General features: G+C 35.3%; 1 protein-coding gene across 1 annotated transcript; it reads left to right on the forward strand.

Moving 5' to 3' along the window:
* The first annotated feature begins 5,668 nt into the window (after nucleotides 1-5,668).
* On the forward strand, nucleotides 5,669-6,635 carry LOC131273842 (olfactory receptor 14C36-like). Its single transcript, XM_058277996.1, has one exon. The coding sequence runs from the start codon at nucleotides 5,673-5,675 to the stop codon at nucleotides 6,633-6,635; it is 963 nt and encodes a 320-aa protein (XP_058133979.1). The 5' UTR covers nucleotides 5,669-5,672.
* The last annotated feature ends 9,178 nt before the right edge of the window (nucleotides 6,636-15,813 follow it).

Consider the following 15,813-nt stretch of genomic DNA (forward strand, 5'->3'; position numbering starts at 1 on the left):
TCCCTAATATGCACCTTGTACCAGGTACTATTCCAAATGCTTGCAGTCCCACGTGTCACACTCTCAAGGGCTGCTGATGGTGGACACTGATGCTAAGATGTTAACAGATAAAGAACTGAGGCACAAGAAATGAAGTGCCATGGCCGCAGAGGTCAGAGATCACTGTGCTGCCCTTTGACCCCAGGATGGTAAATGACTTTTGATCCCTTGATGTAAGCATTAAGACAATTCCATACTGACTATTTGCCCATTAAACAAATATCATGAGTTGGCCCCATTAGCGAGAGTGAAAATCACCCTCAAAGGAAAATCCTGAGGAGGAGAGAAAAATCTGGTTTCCAGGTATCTAACAGAGGCTGGGATCTGGGCCTCTCCCCTGCTCCTTGTTCTCTGGGATCCATACAATATTCACAGCTTCATATATATTAATATTTCTTGATAGTCAAAAGTTGTTTTACGCACAATTTCTAATTGGGACCTCTTTCCTTACCAACTGGAGACAATTATCTCCTTCACATTTTCCCTGGGCACTGGCTGTTAGTGATGCCAAGGGTTATGTCCCCAGAGGATTTCTCTAATTCATGTCCACACTTTTTAAACTAAACCTGAATAGAGGCCATTGTTATAAAACAATGTTTCTTGTCACAATCTCAGTCATCTCAATTATACATGCTCTCTCATGCTTGCCTGCACTTAAAATAGGATAGAACCATGCCAGAAATCCAGAATTGCCTATTTGCATAAGAAAATGTTAACTTGTTTGTGTTGTATTATTAATTTCTTTTCCTCTTTAACTCTTTCCATAAATCTCACCCACAACTCTCCTGTACTGCTCATTTTTGAGAGTAAGACTAATTAAATTAGAATAGACAATATACATAAGGAAGGTGCTCACAAAATAAGACCAATGACTTTCATATTCATCATATTGAAAACTCATTCCAGCAGCATTGATAACTATTAATGGAAGTGCAGAGCAAATGGATAACACAGCACCAGATGGAGCCAATGCAAACAAAAGAGGTAGGGAAAGGAGCAGCTCTGCTCATTGCCCATGGTTTTTGTGTGCAAATTGTTTATTTAAATTATGCAAACAAGTTTGGTTTCATTTTATTTTAAATTGTAAATATTTGTATTATTTTTATTCAGTTAATACTTTCACACCTGTCTGCCTATTATCTTTACTTGGCTAAACTTTGTATTATATATTCAGACATATTATATATTGAAAATAAATGAATGAATCCCTGTCATAAATATAAAATATATACACCATGCCTTGTATTGCAGGAGTAATTCTAAAAATTCCTTATTATATAGTCATTTATCACTGAATCATCCACACAGTTTACAGTCCATTTTCTGCATATAATTAACCCTCAAAATATGGAGTTAATGATAAATATGTTAATTTAAATGGATAGATGGATGAAAAAATAAATGAATACCTACAACAATGACCAAAATATATCTTCTGACTGTTCAGAATGGAAATATATCCTTCATGTCTTTGCAGAAAAAGCAGTGAGTAACTTGTTTTTTTCACTTGGAGTGGTGAGAAAACCAACCAATAGCCCACTTACCCCAGGACAACTTCACTGTGGAGGGTATCCCCCTGCTGCTGCCAGGCTATTGGGAAGTAAGTGTTTTTAGTTTTACAGTTTCTATTCAAATCACTCCAGAACTTTTATTTTTTCTCATATCCTTTCAACAGAAAGTTCCATTAGCAAAGGCAGAACACTGGATTTTTCTGCCATTTTTGCCTGTTTAAAAATCATAGTCCTATGAGTATAAGATGGAAAATACTTAAGTGCTGAAGGGATCACATGCTTAATCCTTTTGTCAGTGATTCATATATCTTATTTATTTTTTTCAACATAGCCACCATTTTGAGCCTTTATTTCATATAGTTTTGAAATATTAATAAGGAAGATATTGTGACAAATTCTATAGGTAAGGAAACCATGTTTCAAAGATGTCCAAAATTTTCCCAGAGCTACAAAGCAAGAAAATGGCAGAATTGAGGCAAAAATATATCTCTGTCTGAAGTCCATGGATATTTAGCTTGGCTATACTGACACATGGGATTTCAATCAACAAACCTAAAATTGGTGATTGTGAGGTAAAATGTCTTTTGTTCAAACTGTGAAATCCTGTTCAATCTCTATAATATGGTAGTAGTGGTCTGATTAATTACAAATGTAGCAGGAAACTAGCTCTTCTTGTCATAACTTACTCAAGTTCTGAAATATGTTCATGATTTATGGGAATACATAATATTTTATACATCACAGAGAGTATCATATTTCATATTACTCTCTTTCATAGCGTTATTAAATGCTTATTTCAACAAATACTATCTACTTCTCAAAAGTTGCAAGTGAAGATGTTAGCAGTCATTTATCTTCTTTTCTAGTACTCTGAAGATTGATCATGGTAAATTTAATGATGGCCTGAATCAACAAATCAATCAACCCACCTGTTTCAGGCAAGTTCATCATTCCCAGGAATTTTTAAATTGTAAAATATTGACATAGATAACTTTGGTAATAAAATGGCCTTAATTAGAAACTTCAAATAGTACAAATTGAAACAAACAGTAAGCAGAAATACAATGATTCTCTGTAGATACTCCCTAATGAATGTGTTTTCAGGATTTTTGGAATATTTTCATAGAGTTTCATTTTGAAAAGTTTTAATAATATTAAATTAGTGGGATGGTTGTATTGGAGATATTTCTTGGAGATCTTTTCCTACAGATTTCTATGATGCCATATATTATACCTAATTTGACCTTAGTCCAATAAACTCACTGATTGAACTAATTATTTTATAATAAGTGGGTGGAGATTCAAAACATAATCAAGTTCAAACAATTTTAAGTTGTATGAGATATTTTAAAAAGAGACTATTGTAAGTGATATGTACCAGAAATCAGAAAGTACCATATTACATCATTAAATTATTCAGGGAAATTTATTTAAGAAATATAATATGGTGAACATCTTACTGACTTGCTAGAATTATTACAGATAATGATTGCAATCTGTGTAAAGGATAAGAGGGAAACAAGAAGTTTTTAAAGAAGAGGAAAAGATGGATACAGTAGGGGGAAATTGAATGAGAGCAGAACAATGGAGTAGATAAAGTAGAAAAAGGACAGAGAAGGTGGAAGGAGAGAATTCTAAACTATGAACTTTGAAAGATCATAAAAATACACAATCATTATTGAGAAAGGAAACTTCGGCCCCTACACACATATACCTTTAGTGAAATGAGTCCCAAAGTAGGATAGAGGTGTGGCACCAGTGTGGAAATCCTTATAACACACTACAAAGTTGAGGAAATACAGGAAGCTAAAGAGTGCAGTAATACTCAGTTGGTCTCCTGGTGTAGATGTTATTGAAATGAGATGCTTACATCCTGAGAGAAGACAGATTGTTAAGTTTCAAATAAAAATCTGAGATGGATAGATAAAACATTGTTTATAAAAGGCTAATGAAAAAAATTGCAGAAAAACAAGATTATTAATGGATCAAAATTTCAGAATATTTTTTCTTTCTTTTTAATTCTTTTTTAAAAACATACATAGATTACAAGAAATGTTACATTAAAAAAATAGAAGAGGTTCCTATATACCCCACACACACACACCCTCCTCCCACATCAACAACCTCGTTCATCATTGTGGTACATTTATTGCATTTGGTGAATACATTTTGGAGCACTGCTGCACCACATGGATAACAGTTTACATTGTAGTTTACCCTCTCCTTAAGTACTTTCAGTGGGTTATGGCAGGATATATAATGTCCAGCATCTGTCCCTGCAACAGTAAAAGGGATGAGCTTGGAATCAGAATAAATATTTTGAACAGGGAAACACAAGCATTTATTTAAGTTCAAAAACATGGAAATGATGAAAAAATGGCATTTAATGGGAAATGGCATCAGAGCAAGAGGCAAGAGAATGAAGACTAGAGTCCTAGAAATGGATTACTCTACTCTGTTCATTGCAAAACAGCAGATAAGGGAGAAAAGTGAGTGAAAATACATAGCAATTTTTTTATTGACATACTTAAGTTATTTTAGACTATCTCAGGAAATTTGTAAAGATATGAAACAATGTTGATATTTGTAAGAGCCTGGGAAATCAATGTTTTACTGCACTAGAAGGGTTAAAAAACAGCTCATAATAAATTTTACTGAGTTGAAACAGTCAAGTAATATAGGGAATATGGATAGGAAATATGGAAATATGGAGTTATAGAGAAATTGGTATGAACAGTATTTGTTTAGTCCTTAATACTCAATATGTAGGAAATCAATGCAGGGATGTTTTAGCTCTGTATCCCAGTGATTTAAACATCCTAAACCACTGTTCTCCTGCCTTCAGAAGTACTTGACAGAGTGTGATGGAATTCTACAAGTAAATGGTCATTGGCATGAGGGGCTGAAATTGGTGTAGTGGGAAATAGTGAAGCTCAGGAGGCTCAGGAATGCTGATAAAGGAAATGAGCCAAGTCTCAAGGGATAGCTGCACACATAAACCTGGGTTTGAATGCCTGTCCTTTCTCTTACATTTCCATGGATTAAAATTTTTTTTAACTTTAATGGGACCAGCCTTTGCACTTTTAAATTGTATATATTAATTCCCAATTTTTAGAGTTATATTGAGAATTAGAGTACATAATACGTGAATAATAGTGAATAAAACACATAGGGAATAATAAATAAACAATGGGGATCATATTATTCCTGTGGTTGATTATGCCATCTTGGTTAAGAAAGGAACAAAAACGAGCTACAAGGATTTAATAACTATTCACGGGGAGGTTTCTTGTAAAATCCAGGGTAAAATAAAAAGTACATGTTAATAGATGCAAGGCAGAGACAATGTAGCTAACAAGAATGTGGTTGTCAGATATAGTAATTCTTAAGAGAATTTAAAAATGAAATCAGTATCAAAATTTATATTTGTGGAAGTGGAGAAAAAAACAATTTTCCACCTGTGGGCAAGTAATGGATTACAAACACATGGGCAGTTTGGAAAGGTTCTCATTCAATAGTAACCTCCTGTATTTTTCCAGATTGTGATTAGTCATCAATTAATGCCACTGAGTGTTCACACTTATAGAATACTTCTAGTGAGTGAATATATAGAGACTTTACCTATATTAACTCAATCTTCCACTTTACCAATTGCTCTGCAAGTAGGTGTTATATAATGAAAATTAACCAAATGTTACATGCTCTTAAACAATATTTTTGTACTTTTTATTGCAGCATATATACAACTCAAAATTCCTCATATTAATCATTTTGATATTAAAGTTACAATCATTTGATATTAGTTGCAATCAAAATACTGTACCATCATCAAAATCCCAACATTTTCATCACTTAAAAGAGAAACTCTCCTCTCATTAAGCAATAAATTTTTCTCCCACCCTATGTGCTACCCCTTGTAAACAGTAAGTAATCTGCTGTCTTTATGAAATTTGTTTCTACCCTGGAAGTAACATACAGAAGCAACAAGACTAAAGGAGTTTAAAACAACTCTATGTTCCTTCCTACTAACTAGTATGAACTTCAGATAATAAAATTGGATAAACATTAGTTGATAAATATATTTAGGTTAATTTTTTCCCTCACATTCTCCATTTTCTCTTGATGTCCAAAGCACAGTCCTCAAAGATGTCCAACTCTACCACTGTGACAGAATTCCTGCTTATAAGATTTTCTGAAGTTTGGGAGTACAGAGTCTTACACACCATGCTATTTCTTCTGATGTACTTTGCAACTCTGATGGGCAACTTTCTCATTGTCACAGTAACCACCCTTGACAAGAAACTTCATGTCCCCATGTTCTTTTTCCTTAGAAATCTTTCTGCTTTGGATATGTGTTACATTTCTGTTACAGTACCCAAAGCATGTGTCATCTTCCTGCTTGACAATAGGGTGATCTCCATGGCAGGATGTGCAGCTCAGATTTTCCTTGTGCTTTGGTTTGCTTATATAGAGCTGATGTTCCTCACCATCATGGCCTGGGACCGCTATGTGGCCATCTGCCAGCCCCTACACTACTCTGTGATCATGAACCCTTGGCTCTGTATCCAGATGACACTGGCCACCCTACTTAGTGGTGTGGTCTCTGCAGGGTTCCTCACTGGAAACACATTCCAGCTACCCTTTTGTCAGTCCAATGTGGTCCATCAGTTCTTCTGTGACATCCCCTCTCTACGGAAGCTTTCCTGCTCTGACACCTTAAGCAATGAAATTTCTATTTTTATCTTTGCAGTGATTATTGATGGTGCCTGTTTTGCTTTCATTACCATGTCTTATATTCGTATATTTTCTACTGTGCTCAAGTTTCCAACCAGGGGTGAGCGAGGAAAAGCCTTTTCCACCTGTGTCCCTCACATCCTTGTGGTGACCATCTTTATCAGCTCAGGTGCTGCTGTGTATATGAAGCCAACCTACAACTCACCCACAATTCAGGACATGATCACCTCTGTGTTCTATTCTATAGTCCCTCCTTTCTTGAATCCTATTATCTATAGTCTTAGAAACAAGCAGATAAAAGAGGCTGTAAGGAAAATGATGAGGAAAAAGCTGTATTTGGGAAAGTGTTAGGATAATTATTTCAAGATAATCCCATGTTGATGAAGTATTTGCAAAATGCTCCAAAATTAACCTTATTGCCTATTTTCAATTGTTGGGAACTTAACATTTGTTCTAAGGAATAGTCATTGTATTATGAAACTGCATAGAAACAAAGTAAACATATTTCTTTTTGAAGTTCTCCCCAAAATTTGCACATACACTGATGCCTGAAATATCAGTTCTTAAAGTTACTTTCTAAAACTTATATGCTAAAAGTTTTCTTTGTAATTATCTCTTTTAAATCTATAGAATACTAGAATAGAAATGCTATATATTAATGATGCCTGCTATATGCAACTATAAAACATATAATCATGTATTTATTCATAAATTTAAAAGATCCCTAAAATGTAAATAATATAAAGCAGAAGGATGTGATGAAGGTGTGGTTGGTAAGATAGATTAATGATACTTTATTCTGTTTCATATTACAGAAAAATAGATTTCCAGTAACTACATTTTTCTCAAGCCAAAAAATATTATTTACAAACCATTTTTTCAGTGACACATTTAGAAAATTTAGGATTAAGATTATTTATTAAAATTATTTATTAGGTATTCAACTTCTTTTGACAAGAATACATACATAAAGCTAATTTATTTCCATCAATTTTAAAGCTTCTGTTACATTATTGCAATATATTAAGAAAATAATATGATAGACATATGGATATCAGTTGAGTTTCCTATAGATTTTTCATGTATGAGGACCCATAATTTCTACAATAATGCCTGCTGTATGCACAGTAATCTCTAGCGGGTGAAAAAATAATTAGCCATTGTGTATGAAATTATTTTATGAACACTAAAAATGAAATACTATGTTTGTAAACTATGCCTCTGCTGTGGTACCCTTTGATTGCATTAAATTCAGTTGAGTGGCCTTTGATTAGATTACTTAATAATATTCTTTAGGGCTTTTGATTAACCTAAGTCAGTGAGATGAAATGCAGGTTGAGTTCCCACCCCTTTGTTGGCTTTTATATAAATGGACTGAGAATAAAAGGGAGCTGGGATATTTGATTCTCCAATGTGAGAGAGAGAATTGCTTAAGCACAAAGACCCCAAGAGGCTGGACCCATGGAGTAGCTCATGCAGAGCCCAGCCCTGCTATATACTTGCTAGCTTGCAGTTGAATTTGAGAAGAGAGCAGAACAGCCAAAACTGATACAGGAGACCTGGAAAAGGATAAGTCCTATGCCTGGTTGCTCACAGGTGAGCTCCATGAGGTGGTATATTCTGAAGGGGAAGGCAGAGACCTTTCAGAGATTGGCAGTCATCTTGCTTCACCATGCTCCAATAACTCCAGGACCAACAGTAGCTGGTTTTGGCAAAAAAAAAAAAAAAAAAACCCTCTCATGTTGCCTTGAGTTGGTCATTCCATGGCCTTGGAACTGTAAGATTTACATGATTTTATGAAGTGACTACACTTCATAAAAGCAAACACATTTCTGGTACATTGCATTGGCAGTCTTTTGGCAAACTAAAATAGCCATATTGAATCAATATATCCAAAATGTAGCAACATTTCATATTGCAGTATTTAATTTCTTGGTCCCTGAATTGGGAACATTCTTAAACTAATTGAAAGCAGCACTACCACTAACACTGCTCTTAATTCTAAGATTGTTATTATTACAGTCTGATGATGTGAATAATTGATGAAATATAATGTTTTCAAACTATTTTGTGTGACATTTTTATTGCAGAGCATTTGCAGTAAAATAATACTATACCCCACATATATGAATATGAATTTATATATTATCTATATTTATCATTGTTTTAATGCTTTGTGTAGCTAGTAATGTGTAAACATTAATATGATTTAAAATAATTGCAGTGAACTAAATTAAAATGAAGGTTCTTATATATGTCCCATTAAAAACAATTTATGTCTTAACTCTTCCCTGGTTTTTCACATTGTAATTTAGGAACCAATTCCTCAATGCAAATATACATATTTGCCTTTTACCTTTACAATTTAAAACATCAATTTGAAATATTCATTGAATAAAATGGCATGAAAATTTTATTCATATAAAGACATAGTATGACAATATATGAAGCAAAATTAAGATAACAAAATGGACCAATGGAAAAAGGATACTGTATTCAAAGAGTTTAATAGATGGTACACAAAAAACAGATAAAACCATCAGATAAAAATAAAGATACCTATCATATTTGAACAACACAATTTACCAAGTTGGCCCAGTTGATATTTGTAGAACAGTACACCACAAAATTTCAAACTGTATTATTATCTAAAGAACATTGAAAATTTATCAAATGGCAATATATTGGGCTATAAGTTCACAATATCCAAAAGCCTGAACCCATAGAGAATATGACCTTTGACCTCAGAAGTTAATAGCAAGAGGGAAAGGTCAAAATCTCTTATTATAATTGTTCATATGTCTATTTCTCCTTTTATTTATTTATTTATTTTTTAATATTTTCTAATTTCCCTTTTTTTTTTTTTAAAGATTATTTATTTATTTATTTAATTTCCCCCCCTCCCCTGGTTGTCTGTTCTCGGTGTCTATTTTGCTGCGTCTTGTTTCTTTGTCTGCTTCTGTTGTCATCAGCGGCATGGGAAGTGTGGGCGGCGCCATTCCTGGGCAGGCTGCCCTTTCTTTTCACACTGGGCGGCTTTCCTCACGGGCGCACTCCTTGCACGTGGGGCTCCCCCACGCGGGAGACACCCTTGCGTGGCACGGCACTCCTTGCGCGCATCAGCACTGCGCATGGCCAGCTCCACACGGAGACAAGGAGGCCCGGGGTTTGAACCGCGGACCTCCCATATGGTAGACGGATGCCCTAACCACTGGGCCAAAGTCCGTTTCCCTATTTCTCCTTTTAGTTCTCTCAGTTTGCTTCACATATTTTGAAGCTATGTTATTTGCTGGAGAAGTGTTTCATATTTATATGTTATCTTGATAATATCTTTTTAATCACTGTGGAATTACCTTCTTTATCTCTGCAAATAATCTATGCTCGGAAGTCTAATTTATATTAGTGTTAACTTGTACATTTTTATTTATCTTTTATATATTTAACATTTGTTTCTTTATGTTTAAAGTGCATTTTTTAAGGCAAGATAAATTTGGGTCTGGCATTTAATCTTATGAGAAAATCTCTTCTTTTTAATTGTGGTGTTTGACTATTTAATTAATTGTAATTATAGGTATGTTTAGATTTAATTGTATCATAGGGCTACTTGCTTGTTCCCATTTGTTCCTTGTTCCCTGTCTCCCCTGCTAGGCCTTCATCTTTTGATAAATTTTATTAATACATATTAATACATATACAATTTATCCAAAGTATACAATAAATGGTATTTGGTGTAATCACATAGTTGTTCATTCATTACTTCAAATATTATTAAATCATTTTCATTATTTCAATAATAATAAAAACAGAAACAAATAAGAAAATTCCTTACCTCTCAATCTCTCTGTTTCCCCTGCTGTATATAGCTGGTATTTCTGGCTATTCTTGCACAATTATTTTTTTGTTTATTAAGCAGTTTTACTGAGATATATTCACATACCATATGATCTATTTAAAGTGTATAAACAACGGCTTTTAGTAAAATCACAATGTTGTACATTCATCATCTCAGAAATTTTACAACAGTTTTCACTCTCCAAAAAGAAAGACTCCACACCCCTTATCATTCCGTCCTGAGCCCTCCATAACCACTAATCTAATTTCATTTTTATAAATAGATTTATTATTACATTTTATATAAATGGAATCATACAGATTCTGGGTGGGGCAAGATGGCATTGGAGTAAATGCATCCATATCATCTTTCCTACAAAAAAAGGGCTAAATGGGGACAAAATCCTGCCTGAGTGAGCTGTTTTGGGAACCCACAAAGCAGACTTCTGAACATTGATCTGGAGGGAGTGTGACAAAGAGTGAATGGAGCTGGTGTTTCTGCGTGATGAAACTGGACCCAGAGGGGATCTCTTTTCATAAGACTATCATGCTACTTTACTGGAATTGTAGTTGGTATTGGGGTTTAAGATATATTTAGGGGATTGAATCTTTTTACTGACAATATGATAGCCAGGCCCTGAGCCTCAACAGACTCCAGCTCCTACAATCTGATTTATTGGACTCACCTCACTCAGCTAAGATGGAGTTGAAGAAGGGCAACCACCACACCATGGAGCCTAGAGTGCCTACAACTGAAAGCAGGAGGATTGCATCCAGTAACCATGTGGAATCTGAGCCTCCTCTTGACATAGAGGTGCAACGGACACAACCAATCCAAGGACCTCACAGAAAAGGTGGCAATGGAGTGGGAAAAGTGGACATGGTGGCTGATGGGTATGGGGAATGGCAGGAAGAGATGAGATGTGGAGGCGCCTTTGGGACTTGGAGTTGCCCTGGATGGTGCTTCAGGGGCAATCACCGGGCATTGTAAATCCTCCCAGGGCTCACTGGATGGAATGGGGGAGAGTGTGGGCCATGATGTGGACCAATGACCATGAGGTGCAGAGATACCCAGAGATGTACTTACCAAATGCAATGGATGTGTCATGATGATGGGAGTGAGTGTTGCTGGGGGGGGGGGAAGGGTGCGGTGGGGGTGGTGGGGTCGAATGGGACCTCATATTTTTTTAATGTAATATTTTTACAAAATCAATTAAAAAAAAACAATTAGAATATAGGTCACCAGAAAATAGAAAGAGGGTAGAGGAAATAAAAGTTAAGGGTTAAACTATGCAGAATTGGTATAAAAGCTGTAAATCTTTAGAAGTGAATAGAAATTGTGAAAGCACATCATAGGGTTTGTAAGTAGCAGAGCTATTATATAGGTATCACACTGGTTGAAAGGATAAGTCCAAGGTCATGTATATTACTAGAAGGAAAGCTAAAAAATGTAACATGGGACTGTATAACATAGTGAAACCTTATGTGAAATATGAAAATGGGGGATATTGCATATTTTAAACTAACACAATATAAATACAAATAATCAGAGAGACATAAACAGAATAGCAGCTATGTGTGTTCAGGGAAGCATAGAGATTGGGAGGTTTTTTTTTTTTTGTTTACTTTTTGGGTTATTATTGGAGTAATGAAAATGCTCTTTAATGATTGAAGTGATAAATGGACAACTATGTGATTACCCTGACTACCACTGATAATAAACTTTGAATGGATTTATGCTTTATTATTATCAATAAAATTGATTTGTTAAAAAAAAAAAAGAGTGAATGCTCAAAGTAAAACCTACAGTTCTGGAGCTTGTGCCTGAAGCTGTGGGAAGGCTAAGCCCTTCCCTTAGGGCAGATAGCTGCAGAATTCCCTGAACCTTGACAGCCACAAGGTGCTGCTTCCCAAACTCCATGTTCCCCAAACCCACCTTCCCTGAACCTGTGTTTCCTGAACCCAGTGCTCCCTGAGCCCTGGCATTCCCAGAGTCTGCTGGTCTGGGACAAACTCTGAGAGTGGGAGGGTTCTGGTGAAGGGTACAGAGGGGCCCAAGGAGTGTGAGTTCCATTGTCTGAACCCCCATTTTTGAGCTTTGAGATGCATACCAGGGGGCTTGAGGAGAAACTAGGAAGAGATGAGAGGCAAATCTGATGAGGCAGCCCAATTTACTTAAATGCCATTGGATAGGGAAAATTTGTCTGGGAGAAGGTGCAGACAGACAATTAACTAGTCCTGTGCAACACATTTAAGGGAGGGGGACAGTAGGAAGTGCTTGATAGGCTTTCAGGAGCACAGTTAGGGTTCCCAGCAAGGTGCTCTCTCTCAGAATGAGAGTCATTATTTTCTGTGGTGAGTTGGTTCACAAGTGTCCCATTTGAATCTCAGAGGGGAATTCTCACACAGGCTTCCTGCTGCCCTGGGAGAGAAGGAAGTGAGGAAGGGAGAAAGGGAGAAGGACAGATTCCTAATCAGTTTATTCTATTGCAAAGAGGACTCCTTGTTGAGGGCTCATCTTTTTTGTTGTTGTTGTTATTGTTTTCTTGTCTTTCCTTCCTCTTTATCCCACCATCCCCTTTTTTAAAATCTTTTTTCCTATTAGATGCTGCTAGCAGTGTTTCTTAATTCTTGTGCTTCCTCATCCTCGATTTCCTCTTTTCAGTGTGTACTGTTTTTTGTTACCAACACTATCTCTTTTCCTTTATGTGTTTATATGTTCCATCTTCTGTTGCTGCTCTTAGATTCTAAATCTTTTGGTTTAGCCACCAAATTTTCTGGCTTTTTATTTCTAACACCTCTATTCTGTTTTCTCTCTTTTGTTAACTCTTTATGTTATTGTCCTTTCTTTTCTCTTTTCCTCTCTCCTGATCACACTGGCCTTTTAATTCATACTATATTCTTCTCATTCAGTTTCCCATCTCATTGTAGGTACTCTACATTTTTATTCCTATAACTTTAAACAGCTTACATGAGTTTAATATTCATTCTCTTAGGTCATATATGGTTCTTCTGCTAACATTTATTATCAATACTACTATTATACTTTTTCTTTTCTTGCCCCTTTCACTTTCCCTGGCCCTAATCTTTTTCCTTCAAGGGAACTTAGACAACAGCAAAAAAATAGAAGAAGAAGAACAAAGTATCAAAGAGAAGACTTAGCACACACACACAGAAAATCACTTAAATAAAACCCAAAACTAAATAGAGAAGCTAATAAGCTAAACAAACCAGTGAAAATAAAATGGTGAAAAGACAGCAACAAAGAATTACAAACCATACCAGTAATCAGGAAGACAGCCCAATGCAATGAACAAACTAAAAAACAGGAAGAGGAGCAGAACATCAAACAACAAATCAAAGCTCTCCAAACAAATATCATAGGCCAACATAATGAAGTGAAGGAAGAGATTAAGGACATTAAGAAAACACTTGGGGAGCATACAGAAGAAATTGTAAGCATACTCAAAAAGATAACAGATATGATGGTGATGAATGGCACAATCCAAGAAATCAAAAATACATTCTTAGTTAATAACAGCAGATTTGAAGAAGCAGAGGGAGGAATTAGTGACATGGAAGACAGTACATCTGAAATCAAACAGTAGAATTGATAGATTTTTTAAAAATGGAAAAAATCCAGCAAGGAATTAGGAATCTGATTGATAAAACACATGCTTTATAGACATCCCAGAAGGTGAAGAGAAAGCAGAAGGGACAGAAAGGGTGTTGGAGGATATAATGGCTGAAAACTTAACAAACCTATTAAGGGAGATGGAAGTATATGTCCAGGAAGCTCAACACACCCAAAACAGCATAAATCCCAAAAGCCTACCTCAAGACAAATACTTGTCAAATTATCCAATGCTCAAGACAAAGAGAAAATACTGAAGGTAGCAAGAGAAAAGAGAACCATCACATATAAGAGAAGTTCAAAAAGATTAAGTGCTGATTTCTCATCTGAAACCATGGAGGCAAAAAAAGGCAGTGATATGACATAGTCAAGGTACATAAAAGAAATTCCCAGCCAAGAATAGACTATCCAGCAAAACTGACATTCAAGTATGTGGGAGACTTCAAAATATTCACAGATGAAGAGAAACTTAGAGAATATGCCAATAAGAAACCTGTCCTTCAAGAAATACTAAAGAGTTCTGCAGGAGGGAAGAAAAAAAAAAAACAGGAGAGTCAGAGTTGGAGTAGAGTGTAAGAACTACTAAAAAGACAAAAAAAAAAAAAAAAGAAATAAAAACAACATATGACATACACAAATCCAAAGAAAATATGACTAATGTAAGTAATTCCTGCAGAGTAATAACACTGAATGTTAAGGGATTAAACTCACCTGCCAAGAGACACAGATTGGCAGAATGGATAAGGAAATATGACCCATCTGTATGCTGTCTACAAGAATCCCACCTAAGACCCAGGGATTCCAGGAGGTTGAAAGTGAATGGCTGGAAAACAATCTTACAAGCAAACAATAACCAAAAAAGGGCAGGAATAGCTATACTAATATTGGACACAGTATACTTTAAATGCAAAACTATTATGAGAGAAAAAGATGGAAACTACATATTAGTAAAAAGAATACTCTTTCAAGAAGAAAGAACTATTGTAAACATTTATGCACCTAACCAAGGTGCCTCCAAATATGTGAGGCAAACACTGGAGAAACTAAGTGGAGTAATAGATGCCTCTACAATTATAGTGGAGGAGTTTAATACACCATTATCACTGTTAGAAAGAACATCTTTGCAGAGAATCAATAAAGAAGCAATGATTTTGAATAATATATTAGAGGATCTGAACCTAATAAACATATACAACATGTTACACCCAAATTCAGCAGGATCTGAATGATGACCGAAAATGAAAAACATACATATTATAGGCATCCCAGAAGGAGAAGAGAAGGAAGAGGGTACAGAAAGGGTGTTGGAGGAAATATTGGCTGAAAACTTCTCAAGTGCACATGGATAATTCTCTAAGATAGACCATATGCTAGTCCACAGAGAAAGTTGCAATGAATTCAGAAGATTGAATCATACAAAATAATTTTTCTGACCACAATGGAATGAAGCTGGACATCTGAAATGGCCAGAGAACCATATTAGGCACAAAGATATGGAAATAAATCAACACACTCTTAGACAAACAGTGGGTCAAGGAAGAAATCTCAAAAGAAATCAGCAACTACCTCAAAACCAATGAAAACAACAAAATATCAAAACTTATGGGATGCAGCAAAAGTTGCACTGAAAGGGAAATTCATAGCCATAAATTCATACATCATAAAAGAAGAAAGAGCTAAAATCAAAGACCAAATTTTACACTTGGAGGAATTAGTAAAAAAATAACTAACCCAAAAGGTAGAAAAAGGAAAGAAATAACAAAGATCAGAGCAGAACTGAATGAAATAGAAAATAAGAAAGCACTAGAAAAAATAAACAAAACAAAGAGCTGGTTTTGACAAACCCTTAGCTAAAGTAACAAAGATAAAAAGAAAGAAGAAGCAACTACATAAAATAAGAAATGAGAAAGGGGATATCACCACTGAAATAAACACTATCATAGGAGGATTCTTTGAAAAACCGTATGCCAACAAGAAGGACAATTTACAGGAAATGGAGAAATTATTAGAAACACATAAGCAGCCTACATTGATGAAAGAACAAACTGATGATCTCAACAAACC

The sequence above is a fragment of the Dasypus novemcinctus genome, chromosome 17, assembly GCF_030445035.2.
Source record: "Dasypus novemcinctus isolate mDasNov1 chromosome 17, mDasNov1.1.hap2, whole genome shotgun sequence".
NCBI lineage: Eukaryota > Metazoa > Chordata > Mammalia > Cingulata > Dasypodidae > Dasypus > Dasypus novemcinctus.